This window comes from Prosopis cineraria, unplaced genomic scaffold, assembly GCF_029017545.1.
Source record: "Prosopis cineraria cultivar Desert tree isolate PC_DT_omini unplaced genomic scaffold, ASM2901754v1 PC4, whole genome shotgun sequence".
Lineage (NCBI taxonomy): Eukaryota > Viridiplantae > Streptophyta > Magnoliopsida > Fabales > Fabaceae > Prosopis > Prosopis cineraria.
Genome location: NW_026555335.1, coordinates 18,604,861 through 18,629,269, shown reverse-complemented (window position 1 = coordinate 18,629,269; position 24,409 = coordinate 18,604,861). Strand labels below are relative to the sequence as shown.

Below are 24,409 nucleotides of genomic sequence, written 5' to 3'. Positions count from 1 at the left end.
GATCTGATATGTAATAACCCATATTATAATAATAAAGCTAGATTAAATAATAAGATAATTTTATTGTATTTTTATAAATTGTTGAAAAAAAATAATATAACAACAACATGCATTGGTGGTGTAGTGGAATTTTTGTTAGTTCTTATCATTAAAGTTTTGCATTTGAGATTTTTATTTTTATTTTATTTTTCCTCTATTACTTAAATTACCATTTTTGCCCCTTAAAAAAAGAGATAAAAATGGCAGACATAAATCGGGCTTCCTTTTCACCTCTATCTATGGAAAATTCTAGACCAAGTGAGAGAGAGAGAGAGAGAGATCGTCCTTCATTTGCTTCCTCCATCCATCGTTCGCCACTGTTCAGATCGTCAGTCATGTGAGCGAGCGCTGTGGTTCAAGTATCTAATACTTGGTCGATCACCCTGTCAGCCTCTGAATCTTCTTGTCATTGATTCAATTTCGTCTTCTTCCTTCCCTGCAATTTATCACTGTCGATCGTTGCCATGGCGGGGGGTTTGTTAAACTCATAGCTTCTTCCATTCTGCTTGTTGCTATCCAAAACCGTGAGTAGTAGGAAACTTCCTCCTTGATCCCTCTCTGTTTGCATGCTGCTGTATGTGTGCTGCCATGGTTCGTGATTTTTTTTTCCCAATTCATGTTGATCTTTCCCATTTCTATCGTTGGTAATTCTAAGACCAGCCGAGAGAAAGAGAGAGAGCGAGAGCGAGCTTAGATCTTCCCATACTCGACTTTCCTCTGTTTCTTTCACCATTTACTGTCATCATCGGTGATGTGGATAAGCCGGAAAAGAAATTCTCACCCCCTCTGTTATTCCTTACTGACACGGTTCTTCTATTCCCATGCATCACCATCATCCTCCTCGTCATTTCTTTGTCTCCCGCGTAGTCTCTTTGCTGTTGGTGTTTGTGAGGTATTGAGTCACTTGAGGCTGTGGGTGATCGGGAAAAAGAAAAACTTCCTTCTTATTCCTTCTTTATCGGTGGGTTGCTGTAGGTGCTGCCAGGGGTGCTTGAGCTTCTTCTTCCTTTGCTTCTGTCGACTCTTTTCCTCTTCCCCTTCTCTGTCGTTGCCAGCTCAGGTTTGATGCTTCAAACTTTACTTCTTGTTAATTTCATGTGTGAGCATTTTAGTAGTTGTAGTTATAAAAAGCGTCCCTCTTTGCTGGATTTATGCGTGCGGGTGAAATATGATGATTTTGAATTTTGAGTTTTTCCTCTTTAATTTCATGAACTATGTAAAGTTATGTGTGGTAGAAATCTAAGCAAGTTGAGTTTATTCAAGTAGTAGCATCCTAGAATTATTAGAAAGGAATTGTTGCGATGATATTTGCATAAAAGAGAAGAGAAAGAAAGAAAAAGATTCATTCTTGCAAAATGTTTGATAAAATGCCCGTTATGAGGGTTTTGCTTGATTATTTATTTCTTTTATTTTTATTTTTTAGTATTAAAAATAATGAGAAGTATGATTGTTTTGGGGTGCTGTTTGGTTGAATTTAACTTGAAAATTTGCAAGTAAAGATTTATTATGAAATTATTGTGGGACAAATGAAATTCATGGAGTTTTATTGTTGGTGATTTATAAATCATGATGTTTGCTTTTATAACTTATTTTGGGATGCCATAAGAGAAAATGGGGGATTGTAGTATTTTCAAAATATTAGGATGATAAAAATTTGGGTGTGCACGCATGTATATACTTCGATTAAAATTTAGCTATTTGTGCCTGAGGCGAACTAAATGGATAAGTATAATATAAACAAAGTCTCGGATGGAAAAGTGTGTGTGTGTGTGTGTGTGTGTGTAAAGTACTATAAGGATCGAAGGATTTAAAGTATAAATTGGATTGATTTAAGAATTTAATGATTATGGAGAAATCCTTATGTATAGATCTTGATTCAAGAGTTTCAAATTTATTATATTTATATTTTTCTTTCGTTAATATGAAAGAAAATTTTATTAGGTTTGTTGAGAGTCCATTAAGACCTTATTATATGTTAAATAGGAGATTTAGAGAAGGGACATCATTGTTGAAGTGGCAAAGAAGATTCGTTTAAAGCTATAAAGGGTGACTTTTAACATTTGAAAATATCTTAGGTAAGTGGATAGTGTTCCCACTGATTTTTTTTTCAATCAAAATTTCCTTTATTAAAATATTACATTTTTCTAGAAATTATTTTAATAGCATTAATGCAATTATTAGATATTTTTTAATTAACATTTCTTTATTTTGAGAATTAGCTTTACCAAATTTGAAATGTTATTTGATCAATTAAGTCAAGTTTGAACTTTGATTATGAGATTTTTATTTTATCAAATATTAGATTAATACAGAGAATGATTCATGTGAGTTCGACGTTGAAATTTTTTTTATTCAATAAATACAAGCATGAGCATTGGATATGAAATTTAATTCTGGCAAGTTTTAATGCTTAAAAGTATTCATGCGAGTTTGATTTTAAGAATGAGAACTGTATCTTGAAAGTGATGATTTTCTTGTATGTTTGAAATTGATTTTAAAAAAGGGACTTTATATAGAACACTAATTGCTAACGGCAGTTCCGTTAGCTCTTGGCGCGCCATGGCACATCTAGCTAGCAGGGTGTTTATAGGAGGTGCTAGCCCCATACGATGGCCAACGCATGTGGAACGGAGGGATGGTTATTCATGAGCATCGTACTCACATTTGTTTCGTGGCTTTGGCCGCGTTTGGTTCCTTACCCTCGTGTACTATGTGTCCATGTTTGTTTTCGTGGCATAAACCGTGTTTGGTTAGTTACCTTTGTGGATTGTGTGTCCACATTTGTTAATTGTTCTCCCTATAATTATGAATCCAATTATTTGATAATTTTATATTCCATTGATTTTTATTTAGTAATTTCCTTATAAATAGTTATTTCATTTATTTGCTTTCCTGAAATCAAGTGATATTATTATTTGCTATGATAGTTCAATGATTTGAGATTTTCTTTAAATTTTATAGAGAAATTTTATTATGAAGCTTATTGAATTTTTACGGAAGTTTTTGTTTCTTTAACTTACATATCTATTTCGAACTTTTTATTTTATTTATGTTCTATTATTTATTGTTGGGGCGTTATTCACTAAAAAATATATTTTTGGCCTCAGGTAGTATAAGTTGAACTTGTATATGAAGGTGTTACTTGAGGCATTTTATTGCTAAAGTGGAGTGAAAGAATTATTTCAAAAAAGTTCTGCTTGATAAAAATTTGAACCTTATATAAATTTCATAGCCTAGTCCTATTGCTTCGCGTATAATGTAGGTAGGATTCTCATCTTTCTTTAAAGATTGTATATATGTTAGTAGGGAGCGAGATCCTTTTATTTGATTATTATTGTTCTTTGTCATACATTTCAGGAAGTCTTATTTGTATGAAAATTCTAATAAAAAAATAAATAATAAATATAAATATATAGATATATATATATATATATGTGTGTGTGTGTGTGTGTGTGTGTGTGTGTGTGTGCCTATAGTTTTGTATGGATGAAAGTATATTTGTTCAAGGCTTAAAGGATATGGGTTTTACACACATATTTCGTGCCGGTCACACCTTAAATTTTGGGGTGTGACATGATAAGTGAAGATTTTACACGTGTGCCATGGCGTATTGACATGCCCACCATGATGCATGGCATAGAGAGTTCCTTATAAATTTAAACCTTCCTCTATTCCATAGCTAGCTCAAACTTTGACCTAGTCTTTTTCTAAGCCATCGAAGGGTTTAAAAACTATATTAGTCTTCCATAAATATCATTAATCAGTAATTTATCTAAATTGACCAAAATATCCTTGGAAACATTGTTAATTCCCAACTTGAAAACTTAGGATGTTACACAAAGCACAATCACAAGAAAGAATCAATTGATCCACATGTGTGCACAAGTGTCAGCAAGCATATACTAGAAAGTGCTCAACATTTGTGCTAAGTGAATAGTTAAAGCAAATAAAGAGTGTGAGTTGGAGAGATATGACCTTAAAGCCAATCATGGAGGCTGAAAATAGAAGATGGAATCTCTAATGAGAAACTTTTATCCCTTCGAAGAGCTTGAATGATAGAATCCTCCTTTGATTCCATCCAGAGGCCTAGGTTCAATTGGCAAAGGTCTTAAAAGATAAGCAATAAAATAGTGATCTTGCACAAGAGATGAACTAGATAATGCAATCGTATAAATCATTTGATAAAAGATCTAATACACCATCAATAAAATTCAAATTAAATAACTCCCTTTCTTTATCTGGTGCAAGATCACATGAAATAATCTCCTTAGAAAAATCAAGAACAAGCTTTTCATTAGTGTAAGGTAAATCTTGAAATTCCAAAGCGTGAACTTGTTGCTTTCCTTCTTGACTAGCCATGAGCTCTTCCTCTTCAGTAACAATTTTTACAAATGCATAGAGTATTCTCAATCATATCAACTTGTAAACCTATAAAATCAATAAAAGAACTTTCCTCAAGCATATTTTGGTCTAAAAAAATATATTCAATTGGGAGGAAAAAGTTCCTTGACAAATCATGCATAAATTATCAATATCACAAGAACAAGAAAGTAAGGAAGACAGACTATCACTAAGAGTATCATGAAAAGCAATAGAAGAATTATGCAAGTTAACCTCCTTTAGTTCTTGAGCTATCTTCATTTCTTTGTTCACATCCTCACCACTTGCCACGATCTCTTTAAATATGCCAATAGAAGCATGGCCTTAATGGTCTCAAATGTAGAATTTTTCTTTAATAGCTTGGGAACCTCTTAGATATCAAGCTTGAGTAGAGAAAATTATTTATAATTAGCCCCTTTAGGGTATGTACCTATATCACAAGAAACAATACCCTCTTTATGCCTATGAATTTCAAGCGGAGTAGATAATTTTATCATCATTTAACAATTCATGAGAGAAGGTATCTTGCAAGCATGTATCAACATCTAAGCAATTTTAGCACACATAGGCATCAATGCAAGAGTAAGGGACATAAGTGGTAGCAAGTGTAGACTCATGATCAAGTTAAGAAAATGCATGGTCCTCGATAGCTTTATCAAGCAAAGTGTCAATGGCATTAACATCAAGTAGGGCATAATCCTCAAAAGGCCTTTTTATTGCATCATAAATGTTGAAGTTAACTTTATCATCCCCATATTTTAAAATAAATGTTCGTTCAGTCCTCATAAAGTTACCCAAAATCAAGATATCTTCCCCATAACCTTATTATTCATATCCAACACATAGAAGTCCATAAGAAATAATAAATTCTTAACACTCGCAATTAAATCTTTTGCAATTCCATATGGCTTCCTAACACTCCTATCTATAAATTGGCAAATCATGTTAGTAGGATAAATGCAATCAAGTTTAAGAGATGCATATATGGAATATGGCATGAAATTAATTGCAGAACCCAAACCAATAGGAGCCCAGGTTATCAATCATGTAAGGAATAGTAAGGATCCAGGGTCTTCACACTTAATAGGTAATTGTGGCTTCATGATTATACTAATAAAATAAGGTAATTGTCCTCTAGCATTGGGAATAGACTTCCTCTTATTAATGCAACAATCTTTAAGGAACTTAGCATGTTTAAGAAAATTCTTCACATCTAATAAAGGCACATTTACTTGAATTTTAGCAAAGAAGTCTATTACCTCTTTATCATGCATATTCTTGGAATTTAGAGGCCGAGGCACTTGGGCTTGAGGAAATAGAAGCTTCCTCACTATTTTCTTGCTTTGTATCTCCTCTTGAGCCTTTTCTTTCCCTTTTTGAGCATTGGCTAAATGATTTTTAGTATGTACAGTGGTGCTGGAATTTTTTCCAGCACATTCCACTAGCTTATCTTGGCCATCTTTTAGCATTAGTTCCTTATAGACTTGCTCCACATCATCATCACTATTATTATATCCATCTTTACTTATATTAGAGCAAGAAGGATCCTTTATCATTTTTTTCAGATTTTTCAGCATCAACAACTTCATACAAAACATCACCATCATCATTACCAACCCTTTTACCACTCCTAAGTTCAATTGCATTTATAGGTGCTTTGGGATTAACCATGGTATTATCAGGGAGTGAAGGAGATTAGGCATTGCAAGAAGCAACTTGATTAGTAGAAGAACTAATATGCTTGTAAAGAGCATCAAGCACATCATCTAACTTATTAAGCCTAATAAAAGTGGCGGCATTAAACTATTATTGTTGTGAAAATTGTATATTGAAATTTTGCTTATCATTATTCATCTCATTAATAATAATATCCAATTTAGAATTAGTAGACAATTGAGAAAACGAAGATGAACCATCAATTGGCACAAGTTGTCTATTAAAGTTTGGAGGGTTAAAAGTATTACCTTTACCTTAATAGTATGAAGGATTACAATCTTGACCATAGTTAGTATTTCAGCCTTGGTTAGTATTGTACTCTCCTCCTTGATTTGTCTCTTGTAAATCTTCATGTGGATTCCCATAAAAAAGATAGGGATGAGTCCTCCAATTTGCATTGCAAGTATTACCATATTGTCCTCCTTGATTGCCTTGGTTTTCCTATAAAGAGCATTCACATCACAAGCATAATTATCTTGCCTAGGGCAACATGCCTCTACATACATAGAAGAATTAAAAATGATGCTAGATAATGGTATAAGGGCATTATAAGTATTAGGAGGCACACTCACATTTGACACATTAACTACATTAGCATTAAATGTAGGACCAAGCATTTTGCCAACCTTATAGGCTATCTCATCAACTTGAGAAGGGCTAATGATGAGAGGGCTACTGTTAACCGAAGCTAACTTAGACTCCCAAATTAGGCACAACTTTGAGCCATTTTCTCTATCAATTCCCAAGCTTTATTAGGTGACAAGTCAACCAAAGCACTATTGGAAGCGGCATTTATCATGATCTTATCTCTATCTACCAAACCATCATAGAAATATTACACAAGATGCTCGTTAGGTACTTAGTGATGAGGACACTTTGCTAGCAATCCTTGAAATCTAGTATAGTACTCATAGAAAGGCTCATCAAAGCCTTGTACCATACTAATGATCTCTTTTCTCATATTAGATAATTTAGAAGAAGGGATAAACTTCTTAAGAAATAATGTCCTAAGTTGATTCTATTTATGCACCCTAATATAAGGAGGATGATTCATGTAGCAATATTTGGCTTTACCCTCAAGAAAAAATACAAGAAATCAAGATTGGACTTTACTACATGCTCCTTATTGATTTCATTGTGCTACAAAAAAGATATAGGGATCGCAAGAATCTATGAACATCCGCAATTCATGATTTTTTAGCAATGATTGCATAAAAGAATGCTTAATTTCCAAATCCACATTAGTTAGGGGAGTATACATGCCATATAGATTATCATGCCAATTGAGTGCAATGAATTACCTAATTGAGACTTCATCAAGGGGGTTATAATGTCCCTCTTCATTAAGGGTGCAGTCAATGCTGAAAAATGTGTTCTATTTTTGCATCTAGTAGTTTGTCTACCCTCTCTAGAGAAATCCATTTGTCCAATCAATCTAAAAAATTACAAGCAAATAGGGGAGATATATGGAAAAAACATATTAAAATTTTAGAATTTTTGAATGAATAAAAACTTCCCAATAATTTGTTGAAGTTAGGCTTTAGTACTCTGGAGACAAAATTTCCTCCAAAATGACCTAGTGAGCTTTTTCCTTAAATTAAAAAATCTTGGGGACTTTGAAAATAAAAACACTTAAAACAAATGTTATAGCAAAGATAACAAAGAGAAGAATGAGATAAAATTGACCCAATCTAGAAAAGTACAAAGAGAGATATGCACCACACAAATTGCCTTAGTGCTCTAGATTTCTCCAAAACAGACAGCTTAACTTTGTTGGATTTAAAAATATGCACAGAGCAAATTACAAGTCCAAAAATCACAATATTTGATAGAAATCAAATTAACACAAAATATTTTAAACTACCAAATTTGAGAAACTTTCTCTTATAGAGTAGTTTTGGACAAATTTTTAAAATTCACCTAAAAAGTTGGAGAAACAAAGAAAATTAGTTTTATGCTCATTTTGAAATCTAAGCTAACAAAACACATGAAATTTTACAAAAATTCACAAAAAAATAGTGTTACACTTGCCTCGAGTGTTATCCAAAAATCACACAATTCAAATAAATTAAGTGTGGTTAAGGAGTTAATCTTAAAACCAACTTAGAAAACAAATCATTTAAATCATTAAACAGATGCATGATTGTAAAATAAACATTTAAAACATTTTTTTTAAAAATTTATAGGTTTTACCTATAGCACACGGAAGTAAGCTATACAAAAGCGAGGTCAAAAGATGCTGTCATGATAGCATAAAATTGCTGTCATGACAGATCTCCTAGGCCAACTTTTGGGAGGCACCGTTCTGTCATCCAGTTCTTGATCGAAGTAATTTTAAAGCTTACATGTCACATTCAAAGGGTACTATAACTTACCAAATTTTAAAAAGATCCAACGGTTGGATTAAAAATTAAACATGTTATAAGTTTGGTCATTTTTGCTATCATGACAGTTTTTTAGCTGTCATGACAATACCTCTGGACTAACTTCTGGAGTGCACCATTTTATCGTCTAGCCTCCAATCTGAGAAATTCTAAAGCCCACATGTCACTTTTAAAGAGTACTATTAGCATACCAAATTTTGAAAAGATTCAATAGATGGATTGAATTTCGTGCATGTTGCAACTTCATTATTGTTGCTGTTATGACAGCTCCTCCGGACCAAATTTCGGAGTGTGTCGTTTCTCCATCCGGTGTTCGATCGACATGATTTCAAAGCCCACATGAAGCTTATAAAAGGTTTTACTTGTGAACCAAATTTTAGAAAAATCTAACAGTCGGATTGAGATTTAGATAGCCGGATGCAAAAGTGCAGTTTTTTATTAAAAACCATTTTCAAAATTGTCCAACTCTCATCCTAATGGTCACAAACCTGTAGGAATACTTTAGAAATGTCAAATAAGACTAAAAACACTTGATAGAACATTTAAATGATAGAAAAATCCTTTATATCAAAATTTAACCACGCGGATGCCATTTTCCAAAATGGACCCTAGATCCCCAAAATTCACAAATTAAATAAGAGTGGCAAAAAACCATTCTAAATATCATATGCACATATGAATACACACACTAAATATTTTCACTTGGCTCAGAGATCTCCGTGGGGTCCCACACATCCACTCTCTCTATCCAAGGTATATGTTTGCCCATAGCACACCATTTGCAATGCAACCATTTTGCATTTGCTTGTAAAATCACATATATACCAAAATAAATATTTGCTTGTAGTGGAAACTTGGTCTACTAAATAAATCCATCAAAACCACACACTATAGCCAAGTTTCCTAACCACAAGTCTACAAGCAAACAAAAATTCATACATAAGGCATACAATCCACACATACTCATACACATATACATAATCACATCTTACTGGCACCCTAATCATAAATACATTATAATAGATTTGCTCAAAAGAAAGGGGTTGTAGTTCTTTACAATTCACAAAGAACCCCCAACTCTACTCCTTTCCCCGTGCTCCATTGGTTCCTTCACCTAAACCTGAAAATATTGAAAAGAAAGGGGTGAGACAACCACAGTCTCAGTAATAGAGAAATCTACATTGATTATTACAAAGTAAGCCATAATTGAATAAACGAATAATAAATTCAACATAGTATATAATTTAGCTATTTAAAATACATGAATGCATGACATAGGCCGGTATGGCCTTTCATGACCAACAGAATTCCCTTGGCACTCTTTAACTCGTAGGTAAACCCCATACCTACTTGTACCTCCACAAGTACAAAACATAATCTAAGGCATGATCTAATCCACCGAACTGCCTATGCCTTTGATGTGAATCTTGAGCAGTCAAAGCTAACTCCCTCCTAGAGCCAGTCCCACTTACTCTCCATGTGAGGGCTACCTTGGCCTAGGCATTCAACCTCAAACTTTATATACTGGATTCCCTTTCTCGCTGAGAGGTGTCAAACACTCAATCCACTAACCACTTTAGTGTACTGAGCCCACAATACGAAAGGCAACACTGAGTACTGACAATAAGCCATAGAATATCACAAGATCACATCTTTCTATTGGTGAACTCCCACCGAGATCATGCCTCCTACCCTTTTTCTACCTTTCCTGAGTATTGACCACTTCAACACTCAAGGTAATATAACACTCATAATTCATCCCTTAAGCGGTTCCTTAGCCTATCTTAGGCACCAAACCTAGTTGCACTTTCCTAAGTGCAACTCCTCATTTTTTTATCACAATATATGATAATAATCTTATTTCCATAAGTAACATCATTATTAAATAGATAGTAAACATAGATGCATTATTATTAAAGCAATACCCTATAAACCCTTCTAAAACACATTTTATTTGCATTCAATTATTTAAAACATGTAATGCATGCTAAATAATATTATCTACTATAAATTCCCCTGTTACCTCAACCCTTTGCTAGAAAAAGGGTTCCTATTGTACAAAATAGGACTTGGCTTATTCCTTAACTTTTCAATAAGTTCCACCAACAATTCCCACAACATATAAGTGATCTATATCACTTATCATGACAAATAGGATTAATGAAGACTATAACTCATACCACACAACTTGGGTCAATGAGTCATAATCCATTCTAATGGTCCATAAATTAATCTAACCATTCACATAGTATCACTTAACCACCAAAACCATTTATTATCCATCACTAAGCTAATTTCCAATTCGTACAATTTTTAATCAATTAAAAACCTTCACTTAGTGTCATCAACTTTCACCATTAGCTCTTATAATAAAAATCAAACCTTAATTTAAATCTTATTGGGATCAAATAGTAAAATTATAACTAAATTAATAGATTTAAACTATTGAGGAGCAAAACCCAACCTCTTGAGATTTGAATTTTGCCCTAAAACTTTATTTTTCATTCAATTACCTGCTCAAAATATTAGGGCATCATATAGAAACTCAAAACAACCTCCCAAGGACCCAAGGAAACTAAAGCTTACAAAAATAAAGCCTTTTGGATTAAATTTTAAAAATTTCCTTTTCTAAAATTGAAGAAAACAAAGAAGGAGAGAAGAGAATTGAAGTAGGAAGTTTACCTATCGCATAGCCGAGCTCGCAACAATCGTAAAGCTTCCTAGATCCGAACCTCACTCCCTCTCTTCCTCCTCTCTTCTTCCTCTCACTCTGTCATCCGTTTGTTTCTTTCTTTGTTCTATTTTTTGTATTTCTGCGTTTAGTTTCTCTTTAAAAAACTAATATAAGACTTTGGAAAAATTACAAGAAAGGGCTCAACATTTTTATTATAGCACAAAGCATGGGTTAACTTTGGTAATTTTTTTTATAGTTAAAAATCAAATAAAACCAAACTTTTGCTTAGTAAAATTCAAACTTTGGACCTTTATCAAATTATTCTGAATTTTAATTTAATTATAGATAATTTATTTTATTTTTAAAATAAATCTAAGTCTTAAAATTTTTGGGATGTTACACATAGAAAAACACAAATGCAATAAAAATACCACTTAAGCCTAAATAAATCTAGCCTTGCCTTCCTAGCAATGATGCTAGATCTTAGAGGTGTATGTTGCTTACATTCCAAAATAACTAAGTTTACATTATTATAGTACTAAGGACAACTTAGGTCATTCTTCACTAAGGAGGCCAACTAAGGTTAATTAAGGTTAACTAGTGAGCTAAACTAAGTAAGAGTTGAATGATTTTGATTAATTAAACTAAATGGATAGATTTAATTAAAAACCTAGTTGACTAATGAAATGCAAACGTGAGTATTTAAACATTTCTAAAGTGGAGTCTTAGGATTTATAAGATGCTATTCCTTGTCTATTTTTTTTAATCATGAGATATGAAGGAGAAAAGGTGAGATAGACATGAAGAATAATGAAGCGAGAATGGATAAGGGTGGAGGTTGAAAAAATTCTGAATGGAGGTGGAATAAATACTAAAAATGAAATTAGGGTTGTTTGATTCAAGTTTATGGTGAAAGGGCCTAACTCTAGCGTTAAGTAAATGGATAAAAAATAAGGTAGGGTAATTTTATTCTTTACCATAGTAAAATGGATGAAAATTGAGATAAAATTGATCTGAAAAATGAATTAAATAAAGCTAAAGATAATGAAAAATTAAGAAAGAGAGTAAGCAGAATTAAAGTGTGGTATAATGTGTATAAGACCATACAAGGCTTGTACTTTCACCTCAAAACTGAAGTATTTTGCCTCTTGACTCATCTAGTATTCCAATCCAATGGTCCTTATGTGCCAAATCTAAGGTGTGTAACCCTACACAAACAAATGTAACACATGAGGTCAAAGTTCAAATCATGTGGATAATAATTTACATTTTCAATTAAAATTAATTCTTAAATATGTGGCATAATGTAATTAAATAATAAAAATTAATTATGACATCATAAAAGAGGCTTTGGGGTGTGCTATATAGCCTAAAAATTGTAAGCCCACACATGCACAAAAATGACCTAGCCTAAGTGCAAGAAAACAAGTCAATTTGAACTTTGACTTTTCAAAATTATCAACTTATAAAAATAATTACTCTCAGTCTAAGGGCTCATTTGTTTAAAATTAAAAAAATAAGTGATTTTTAGGTAGTTTAAAAATTCTATAAAAAGAGATTTATTTTGTAGAAATTTTATAAAAAAGCAGACATTATTTTATGTTTAGTTACAATTATAAAAGAGTGATTATTAGTTAGTTATTTTTAAGTTTTATGATATCTTCCTTTATGTTTTAAAAAAATGATTTATTATTATACTTTTTAAAAATTTTATGATATCTTCACTTATCTCGCTTTTTAAAACACTTTTTCTCATGTACCGTATTAGATTATTTTCAAGTAGCTTCTTAAAATAATAAAAAATCTACAATTTTTTTGAATTCTGATTATTTTTAAAAGTTTAAACAAACATCTTAAAAACTCACACAATAGATTTTTTAAAAAAATAAGTGATTTTTTCATAAAATAATTTAAAAAAATGAGCTCTAAAATAAGTTTGAAAAATCTAAGTGGATCATTGTTCTTTTGCTTAAAAATGCATCTTGACAAAATATCCTTAAACATTTTTTCAAAAGTCTATTTTTATGACCAAATGCCCCTAATGTACAGAATCTTGCACTTGATAATTTTTCATAATCAATGCAATAAGTGTGTAATTTGGACAAATATAACATGATTTTTGGCCAATAATAAACAAGAAAAAGTGTGTAATAAATGTGACTTATCAATTACATGTAGAGTAGTTTAGGAAAGCATTAATAATGATATGGTTGTTATTGGACAAATGTTAGATCTTCAATTAAATGGGAGCTTCCACCACAAGGTTGGATGAAGCTCAATTTTGATGGTGTAGAATAAGGAAGAATAAGCTTAGCTAGGTGTGTAGGGGCTTTTTGAAATGTGAAAGGTGAATGGATTAGAGGTTTTGTTTGCAATCAGGGAAAGTGTAATGTGTAGGAAGTTGAATTTTGAAGTGTCTTTTGTGGAACACTTTTAAACTTATAAATGAAGATTGGATGATTAATGTGAGACATATAATCTCTCCTAATTATCCCATAGAATAATCTACACTACCATGATAATTAAAAAAAATTCACTTACACTAAATGTTACCATAATAGAAAGGGTTAACCATGGTTAAATAAGCCAACTATAGTACAAAAGAAGCAAGCCCATTTATTAAGGTCAACGATGGTTAAAAGATTTCAAATTACATATTTAAATAGCATTCTCTTTGACCATCATGAATGTATTTGCAATTCAAAACAAAGTTATAAGATAGATCATACACTTGAAAATAAGAGCTAAAGGCATTCGGGAAGCATGAGAATAATTTAAAAGTGCATGGAAGTAAAAATAATAGTGGTAAAAGGGTCAAAAATAATATTCTAGCTCAATCTACTGTGGCCAATTGCATTTGTTTTGCGACATGTGGTATAAAGGACATCTGCCATAGCCAAATTGTCATCCGCCATAGCTAACACTTATTGTACCATACAGTATGGCTAACGTGCCATCCATCATAGCGCATGTTGCAACTTGCATGATAGCAACATGTTGTTATGACAATACTCTAAACCCAACTTCTACACTTCGCAACTTTTTCATTTGATGTCAAATGGAGGTGATTCAAATGCTCATGTAACATCCCAATTTTCATTTCTAGAATTTAAGTAATATCATTGAAGAATCATTACATGATAAATGAAAATTACAATACTATAGAATATAAAATATTTGATACTTAAATATTTGACAGTAAAAAGGATAAACATTGAATATGTTAGATTAGGGGCATAACAGAAAATTAAAACTAAAAATTCCAACTGTGATTATGGACCGAATGGAAAATTAAGTTAAGGTGGTTAGAAGAAGCACCTTTTGTATGTCAAACTTTTGAGCTTCTTTTAAGCGTTTAGATCTTAAGAGCTGACAATATAGATTGGTTCCTTCTACCAGTATCCACATGAATAGCTTTCAATATGAACAATGTGCTAACGCTCCCAACATTTGTCTTTGCAAAAGCCTTGGAATATATAATTTTATGGCTTCAGTTAGACATTCCATTCTTTTTTGTCTAGGGTATTTTCATAGCTCTCACTGTGTTTTATCATCATGACTCTTTCTGACTCTCTTTGGAAGCTCGTCCCTCTCTATATTATATAGATTAGGATTTTTATCTTCCTTTATGAGTTTTTGAAAATAATCACAATTATTTCAAAAATCATATCTTAAGCCAATGAAATAAAATTTAGTTTATCTCATAAATTAAATTTGTGATATAATATCTTATTTAAATTTATCTCATAAATTTAAATTATAAAACTGATATGATATCCTCTCATATCATGTTAGTTATTTATTTTATTATATAAAACTAAATTTAAAACTTATATATATATATATATATATATCAGACATACACACACACACACACAAAAGATATATATTTCGAATATATATATAAAGAATATTATATTTTTGAATTTTATATTTTATATAAATATGTATATATATATATTTATCATATGAATATTTATATATATATATATATATATAATTCATTCATCTTAAATAAAGCATTATATTCATTGAATCTAAACATATTCCATATTCAGTGAACTTAAATACTATAGCTCGAGTTGGGTTATTCTTGTGTGCAACACTGTAGGCCTATATGAAGTTGGCAATAGCCCAATAATACTACTAGCCCACAAGTCACGGATGGTTTCTAGCAATATATTGTGACAACCTCATTCATATAAGGATCGATGATCTGATGTGGCATATCATATAACTATATCACATTCCTTTTATCACACGATATTTTGGTCAAGTACGAGACATAGAATTGTCACTCTCCTTTACCTGACCATTATTTTTTCGATCTCTGAGTGGACTGACTATAACAATAGAAAAACCCTTTCTATTATAATATGGTCATACATATTCTCAGTCTTCCTCATTGAGAGGCCTAGTAATAAATCTCAATTAATGTGAGGAACAAATTCTATCTTGACCACTCATATTCCTCTACATGAATATTACTAAACTTAATTATAGTATTTATGATCACTAGGTTAAAGGTGACTTTTAACTTGGTCAAAATTCAGTAATCATCGTATAGGAATCCATGATGATCTCAGGTCAAAGGACTTAGTGACATGGTTATATATGAGATAAGCTTATAACTTGTACCATTCATCTTTTTCATAGTGGGTCGATGTAGCACCTTGTACCCTTTTAAGTGCCTATGACTATGAAGTTTAGAACAAACACTATAGTTTATCCAAGGGTACATTTATCTTGGTGAACATGCAATTAATATGATAATAAAAAAGAAATTTATTAAATAATAATGTTCATAGTACAATGATTGACTTTAGGACACATTTTCTAACAAAATAATATAGGGCAAAAAATGAAGAACATATTTGACAGTAAAAACAATAACCGTTAAATATATATCGATATATATTCAACGGTTTATTTGAAAATTGTTAAATTTTGTGCTAAAAATTAAAGAAATTGTATTTTTAAAAAATATTTTTTAAGTTTGATAGTTATATGCTTTCACCATCAAATAAGTATTCCAACAGATATTATGGTTAAGATTCTAACTGTAAATATATGATATAATTTTGACAATTATTAACACAACCATCAAACTTAAGGTTTCTAATTTCAAATCGCCTTATGAATTGCTTTGGGAATACATAAATAGAGTTGCACACATTCTCTATAATTTTTGCTTCCTTAACCATTCTCGCCCCAATTTCTTCTTTCTTCACTGTTCTCCTCCTATATTCGAAGTATCCCCCTAAAAAAATCTATTTCCTTCTCTCATGTCCTAGCCATTGAAAGCATTTGTGTTGCCCCTTTTCATATGATAGAGTGTTCTACTATAAAATCCCCTATTCATTCATGGAATTTATGGGTTCATGAGCAGAGATTCCTCTATTCATTGACTCAAACCCCCAAAGTTGCAAAACCTAATTTGCTTAGCTATTTGCCTAAGTAAGTTTCTTTGACTCTCAAATTATAGCATTTGGTGATTTTTGTGTTTGTGTTGCCTAGCTGTTTGCTTTATTCTTCAATTATTGTTTTGGTGATTGACAAGATGCACACAGGTTTGAGTGTTCCTGTGAAAGAAAATATTCTAAGTTTTCTTAAAAATTGACTCAATATTAGAATAGTATATGCACATATTTGATCTAGTGCTTAGTTAAGGGTTAGATTCTTTGATATAATTCACTCTTAATTACATGGTAACACATGCTTGCATCAGTCCTAGTATGTTAGCTTGAACTTGCACTTAACCTGATTCACACATGCCCGCTTTTATGATAACATGCTTGTCTAAGTTTCAACAACTAGGGTTTTCAACCCTGACTTAGAGAGTCTTGAACTTGAGCAAGCCAATTCAAGCTTGTCTTAATGGTCATACATCCTAAATCCATATTTTTTAAGAAATGTTGAATATATACACCCAAAGCAAGAAGTCAAACTCAATATTAGGTGAGAAAATAAAATTTATCAAGTACTTTAGATAAGGTAAACTTAAGATAAAATTCCTCCACCTAAGTTAAATTTTTTAGATTACTCTCCTTGCAATAGGAACAAGAGTTGTCCCTTTTGAAAAGCTTTTAGCACTTTAATCAACTTACTATTTTATATTTGTTTTTGAACCATGGTAATGTTTTGTTAACATAGGACCTCATGCATACATGGTTTTTATGCATAAAAACTTTCAATTTGAGTTAGAATTCTATTTCACGTAAGCACACATTTCCTACAAGCTAACTCTTTTTTATGGATCTAAATAAAATTGGATACTAAGAAGAAAAGAAAGTGTTATTTGGTTTTGTAAGAAAATACTAAACACAAGAATGTTATGCATCATAACAAGTCTAGAACATGATGCATTAACATGCGAAGAAGCTTCAGTCATAAGAATGACAAAAGCTAGCCACAAATGCATCAACAAGGTAGAAACTACAACTCATGAGAAAAATAATTAAAACATTAAGGACTTCATGAGTAAAACAAAGTTCCATGATGATGGTGAATGATAGACCTACTATCATAGTCTCTAAACAATCATCAGAAGGAAATTGCATGCAAGGGAGACAAATTTTGGAAAATCTAATGGGATAAATGAATTGAACTAAAGTAGAAGAAATTAGAATCTATTCAATTGATAAGTATCTTTCACTTATCTCATTCCTTGTATTCTATCTTTAGATAGATCATGCTTTGAGAAAGTTAATCATTTTACATGCAAATATTTTTCTCATGTTTTGACAAATAATGTATTCATTTTTGAAAATCATATCAAAACTTAAGCTAAACATAATGTCACAAGCCATTATGTCCAATATATATGTGTGTGAGAATGACATAATTATGTTAGAGGGTGGGAGTTTATCCTATATGAGTGGACATTTATGTGAAATAAAATTCATATCATCAGGCTAACACCATAAGACCTCCAGTGCAACATTATATTTAGTACTATTACCATGGGACATCCGAGCCGTTTGGCAACTCCTTAATGCCCATGAGGGTATGGTTAGGAGTTAACGACACCCCTATCATATGTTTATATTCAAGGGGAAATTCATAGTTTAAAAGTGAGATAGAATACCTTTGACTAGGTATTTATATCACTGAAAGTGAGCTTGGATCGATGATTATGTGATTGGTCTAAGAGCCTATGGGTTTAATCGGGGACCTTAGAGGTTTGGTGGATAGATGATCATACTAGTGTGTGATTGGTTTCATGAAAATGATTATAAGTATATTTATACCTATAATGAATATTTGTGAATTTATTATAATTGTTTTATTTACTTGTATATGGTTATTCTTGTTATTAGACATTTAATGAATTATTTTGGGTTATTAAGAAGTTTATCTCACCTATGGTTACCATTTTTATAGAACCTGAAAGTAGAAGCGATAAAGGGAAAGAGCTAGGTTGAGAGTAGTGGGTCTACTGACAGGCCATTTGAGTTGGTGTAATAAACTTAAATGTTTATGAATGTAGTTGTGTATATAAGTTGCCATAAGATTACATTTACTTATAATGCATGATGCATTTATATGATCACATATGTGACTTAGCCCTATAGTGTGTAATTATGTGAACCATGGTGCATTTTGAGGGCTAAGATACTATTTCAAGTATATGTTAGTGTGTTTTGTGTGTGTGTGTGTGTGTGTGAAAAAGCATGGAGTTTGGCCTAATATGTGTAAATGTGTACAAATGTGTGGAATAGCCTTACTGTGTATGTTTAAGGGAAATTTATTAGCCAAACTTGTGTATATATTTGTTATTACTTGTGTGAATAGTTAATCACCTGTTAAGTGTTCCATTAGATTTGAAGTTTTAAAAGTGGCTAATGATAGGTGATTTGAAATTAGGGCACTTGGGTGAGTTAAAATGACTTAATACAATCATTTTGCGTCCAGGCATTCAACTTTCAAATAAGATATTGGATTGAAATGAAACTAATGTCATTTGCTAGATTTTAAAATAAGCTGCGTGTGGGCACACTTAAGTCGTAATCGGACATCATATACGAAATTGGTACACGTCGAAAGTTCAAATCAAACGTGTTGTTTTGATAGCAAAATTTGATATACATGTTGGGGCGCATCATGCATATGGCACGGTGCATGTCATAGAACGAGAAGTGGGGGCTCTATAAAATATGCTGTGGCACATGTGTCACATGTCGCGACATATAGCCCAGTTTGGCTAAAAAGCGCTATTTCGCTTCTATTTTTCCTATGCTTTATATATGCAACCTATATACTTCCACTGAGCATATATGAATATTTTAAATAATGTTATATAATTTTTCCAATGATATTACTCTAGGATCCCTACTATACATGATATTCATTTTTAAATATATATGTGTGTGTGTGTGTGCGCGCGCGCGCGCGCGCGTGTGCGTGTGTGTGTGTGCGTGTGCGTGTGTGTGTGTGAAGATACAATAGTGTGATATACCATAATGTCATGAGGGCATTACATCTCAAACACTAATAAACCATAATTAAGCCTTAAATCACTCATAATATCCCAATTTCATTAATCCATATTTCAAAATTCATCCAAAAAACACTAAAAATTCTAAAATTATCCTCAAGCCTTAAATCATCATTCTAAAGTTTTGGAAACATTTATCTATACTCAAATAAATATTTATTAATAGCTAGAAATTCAACTTAGTAACTCAGGTTCAACAAAAATTCAACCTTATAGGGTTAAGGTTTAACTCAAAATTCTCAAATTCAAAATCTAACATCAAAGGAATGTTTTATAGCATTTATTATACTCCCAACAACTTCAACTAACATAATAAATTATCATAACTTTGGATTATCTACCAAAAATTTGAATCTAAAAATCATCCTAAAACTCAAAGAAAAAAGGGTAGAATGGTAGAGGGAAAGGCAATAAGCTTACCTTAAGAGGCTGAAAGGCCTAAATCTAGCTCTAAGGCACCAAAAAATCAAGCCCTAGAAAATCTAAATAACCCCTCTTTGTATTTTTTATCCCTCTCTCATGTTATCATTTAATTTTCGGAACATGGATTTTTATCTATGTTTTCAATGGTGGATGGTCATGGCTAGTGTATTTCACAACTACGGATGATTGAACCTACTTAAACTAGTTTGTCATCTCATTTTAAGACTGTAGATGGTTGTGCCATGTATTGAGTTCAATCATGGATGATTGTTATCAAAATTACTATACACTCTCTAATTCATCACCAAATCTCAACTTGACCACTCTAAATCCCATACAACCAACACATTTAGATTCTTAGTATTTATTAACCTCAAATAACCTCACATACAAATTCGTCCCTTAACTATGCCCTAAAATAAATTTTCAAATCCTAATATTAAATCCTACATTCACCCAATTAATTCCTTAAATAAAAATAGGGTATTGCATGTCACGTGTAAAACCTCTAGGTAATTAAGTAAGGTTACCCCTACTAATTTGGGAAGAGGGTGTCTCTATTTTCTTTCCCTCCATTTCTCTCCCATCACTTTTGGATCAAAAATTTAATGGTTTAGATTGAGGCTTTAATAAAATTATTATTTTATTTTATAAAAAGGTATATAAATAAATTTAAATTATTAAATTTTAATCTAAATCATTTAAAACTATAATATTTTATTTATATATTTTATACAAAATTAAAATAATAATTTTCTTAAAAATTAAATTTAAATTATTGAAAAGGTTTAATTCAAAGGTAATGGGAGAGAAATGGAGGGAAATGGAGGGAAAAGAAATGGAGACACCATTTTCCCTACTAATTTACCCTAAATTCTAAAATCAAGGTAATCAAGGTAATCAAGGGAATAATCCACAAAGGATTACCAAGTGTGAATTTTATAAAAAAATGGATTCTTAAGTTTTCATGGTTCAAAATTCATTCAAGAAACCTTAACAAAATGATAATTAGAGTATAATATAGTTTTAGAAGTATGAGATACCTCGTGGGAGTGAAAAGACTCAAAAAAAATTGAAAAATAACAAAATATGAAAATAGGATAATGTACTATGGCTTGTACACATGTGTCGCAACACAGGCACCATGTGCCATGGCGTGTTGTACATATCAAACAGCAATTTTGCTGTCAAGATAGCAACCTAGGCAACTTCCAGTATGTCCCAATTCTTTGTCTAACATTTGAATGATGTGATATAGGTGTCAACAAAAAGCTCCTTTTATAAACTAGTTGATGGCATGTGTTTTACTTCTAAATTATGTCACACAAGGATGATGGACACCCAAATATATTTTTACAACTTTTTACACTTTTCACAATTCAAGGATGCCCAAAACCCCACACATATGCCAAAAGCAACTCATAACATCTAGAACACACTCAAAAAGGACTACCTATACAACACACCACACACACATAATTCCAACCATATCAAGTTTTCAATCCTCAACCCTTATAATATCAAAAATAATAAGGGGAGGTTTTTGCATTACATTTTACAATTAACATCCATAGTTATGATAAATCAACATCCTTATACCTGCACTAGTATTTTGACCTTATCAATACTTTAACAACTTACAAAAAACATTTTAGGGCCCAAAATACATCTCAAATTTGTTAACAACAATATAGTGCAAGTGTAAACAAAATGCATCATAATTGACAATATTCAATCTATTATACAAAAATAAATATAGTTGAGAGGCTTTATAGAAGGAACCCAAGATTTTTAAGCTTTTGGGGCCTTTTCCCTTTCTACATTGGAGCTAGTACCTGTAAAATATTGAAAAAGGGGGTGAATTTATCCACTCAGTAATTAAGGTATACCTACTCTATGCAGTTCTATATTAATTGATTAAACACACATAGAGGGAGTTGATTATCTAAAATATACTATTACATGCAACAAGTTGTCATTTCCTAATTTAATTCATTTTCATATTTATCATCTCAAATCACAGAGTACATAGCCACAAGACACATGGATATGTGACAGTAACCCATTTCATTAGTTCCATGCATATTGCCATAGTATAGATAACCATATGACAATGGCACATTCACTATCACGACTTACTACAAACTTAACAACCATGTGACATGTCAGATAAATGCATATATACATGGTCAAACCATCCTTATATCCTCTAACTAAAATTATGGGCTATTATATCAATCAAGACTCTGTTCGTGTAGCTAGACTATTTAAGTTCACCAATTATAAGGTGTGACTTGATCAAAGATCACAACGCTCACTCTTGGACTATGGTTTTCCCTAGTCTCGAATCTCTGGGTGTCGTTAACCCTAAGCTAACCTCCTCGATAAACAGGTAGAAATATCTAAGTTCTAGTCCCTCGATAAACTATAGGACAAGGCTATACCTTCGTGCACCAGAAGGTAGCCATAATTACCATATGTATTTTATCTATCCTTCTTCCTAAGTGAACTCCTGCTAAATGATCATGCAATGTTTATGCTTGTTCATTTCCCAATTTAATTTTCTTAACATTAACACATTGGGCTTACGGTATTAAGCTACCTAAGTAAGCATCAATATCACATTCACAAATATTCTCCTTTTTAATTCTAAATTTCATAACATATTTTAAATTTTCATTTAGCTGCACGTATAATATTCACATGTTAAGATAACATGCTAACATCACATCACCCATTATAAACTTATCATTTTAATATACTTTTATCGTTTGAAAAATTCATTTCAAATTCAACTCCACATTTATGTAAGATCAAAATCAATACATTAACATATGATTTATAACATGCTTTCACATTTACAAATTTGATCATACATGCAAATAAACCCATTTTCACATTAAACTCAATTAATAAATAACTATCCAAAATAAAGTTCCCCCAGTTACTTCAAACCTTTGAAAGTCAAAGGTTTGCCTATCAATATATTCTTCCAAGCTTGCTTTCCAAGCCAAATATGGTGCCTGGATAATTAATCTACAATTAGTCAAGTCCAAACTCAATTAACATTACTGAAAACACATTTCCAACTCTCACATTTTCATTTTTTAAAATACAATGCCTTTACTTCTCATATTTAGGTTTGCCTATTGGGTTAAATATCTTATATTACTCCTAACTAATAATCATCCAACTCATATAAGGTTATTAAGGTCACAATAAGCCTTATAACTCCACATTTATCACCATTTTTAGACATTAATGGCCCCTAACTACCATTAATTCTAAACCTATAATTTCTAGATTTAAATACTCAAAATAACTCTCCATTTGAGTCAATAGGTTCAGACGCATTACTTTGTATGGACTAAAAATCCACTCCATTATCAAGTCCTAACTAAAAACTTCAAGAAAATGGGTATGGAAGGAAGATGAACAAGCTAGGGGGCTTACCCTTAGGGTTTAGTGGCTTTAAAATGCTCCAATGTTCTTCTAGAAATAAATCCCAATAGAACTCCTTGCTTTTTCTCATGCTCCCTTTTCTTTCTCTTCTGATTTTTTCCTATGTTTCGCATGTCTTTTTCTACAAAAAGTGTACCACGTGCCATAACATGGATACAGAGAGGGATCTTTGTGTTCTAATTAGAGAGCCATTTCTCTTTATTTTTCTCACTTTTTCATGTCCTGGTGGCTTTTCTTCACTCTAAACCCAATTTTGGGGCTGAAATCATAACCCAAAACATCTGTTACCTCTCTGTAACCACATACCACATTATCATTAGCCCTTTTCCACCACTCTCTATATCATTTTACTTAACTAAATTTGATTAACTCATTAATAAACTAATGATTAAAATTCAAGATATTATAACTCTCTCCTCTTTTAAGAATTTTATCGCCAAAATACAAATAACTTAGCAAAGCTAATAAAACCATATCTTATTGAAACAAGTGGGGGTATTGTTTCTTCCTCTTCTCCTTGATGTCCCATATAGCATCACCGGGAGTCATCCCTTTTTATATAACATTTATAAGGTGAATCATCTTGTTCCTCAATTATTTCTCCTTAATATCGACAATTCTCTCTAGCTCAACCTGATAGGTTATATTTTCATGTAATTCCACATCCTTAGGCTCAATTACATGTGATGGGTTAGGTTAGTACTTTCTTTTATTGTGAGACATGAAACATATCCTGTACACATAACAAATATGGAGGTAAGGCAATCTGTTATGTCAAAGGCCCAATCTTCTCTAGAATCTTGAATGGCTCAATATACCTAGGAGTCTATTTCT

At 31.8% G+C, this 24,409-nt stretch overlaps 1 protein-coding gene across 5 annotated transcripts; it reads left to right on the top strand.

Annotated features, from left to right (window-relative positions):
* Nucleotides 1-305: 305 nt before the first annotated feature.
* On the top strand, nucleotides 306-18,636 carry LOC129307738 (uncharacterized). Of its 5 annotated transcripts, none has more exons than XR_008592475.1 (3): nucleotides 306-931; nucleotides 1,015-1,099; nucleotides 2,023-2,088. XR_008592475.1 is itself a non-coding variant. In XM_054948613.1 (3 exons), the coding sequence occupies exons 1-3, from the start codon at nucleotides 791-793 to the stop codon at nucleotides 18,615-18,617; spliced, it is 267 nt and encodes an 88-aa protein (XP_054804588.1). In that variant the 5' UTR covers nucleotides 306-790; the 3' UTR covers nucleotides 18,618-18,636. The 5 variants fall into 5 exon arrangements, 3 of the variants coding, with proteins under 3 accessions (XP_054804588.1, XP_054804589.1, XP_054804586.1); XM_054948613.1 differs by lacking the exon at nucleotides 2,023-2,088 and adding an exon at nucleotides 18,577-18,636; XM_054948614.1 differs by lacking the exon at nucleotides 2,023-2,088 and adding an exon at nucleotides 2,556-2,891.
* The last annotated feature ends 5,773 nt before the right edge of the window (nucleotides 18,637-24,409 follow it).

Excerpts from the sequence above, each read along its gene's own strand:
- LOC129307738 (XM_054948611.1), top strand. The coding sequence starts at position 791 with ATGTGGATAAGCCGGAAAAGAAATTCTCACCCCCTCTGTTATTCCTTA. Across the intron at positions 932-1,014 it reads TTGCTGTTGGTGTTTGTGAG|GTGCTGCCAGGGGTGCTTGA; the intron begins GTATTGAGTCAC and ends GGGTTGCTGTAG. Across the intron at positions 1,100-2,542 it reads CTCTGTCGTTGCCAGCTCAG|GGACTTTATATAGAACACTA; the intron begins GTTTGATGCTTC and ends ATTTTAAAAAAG.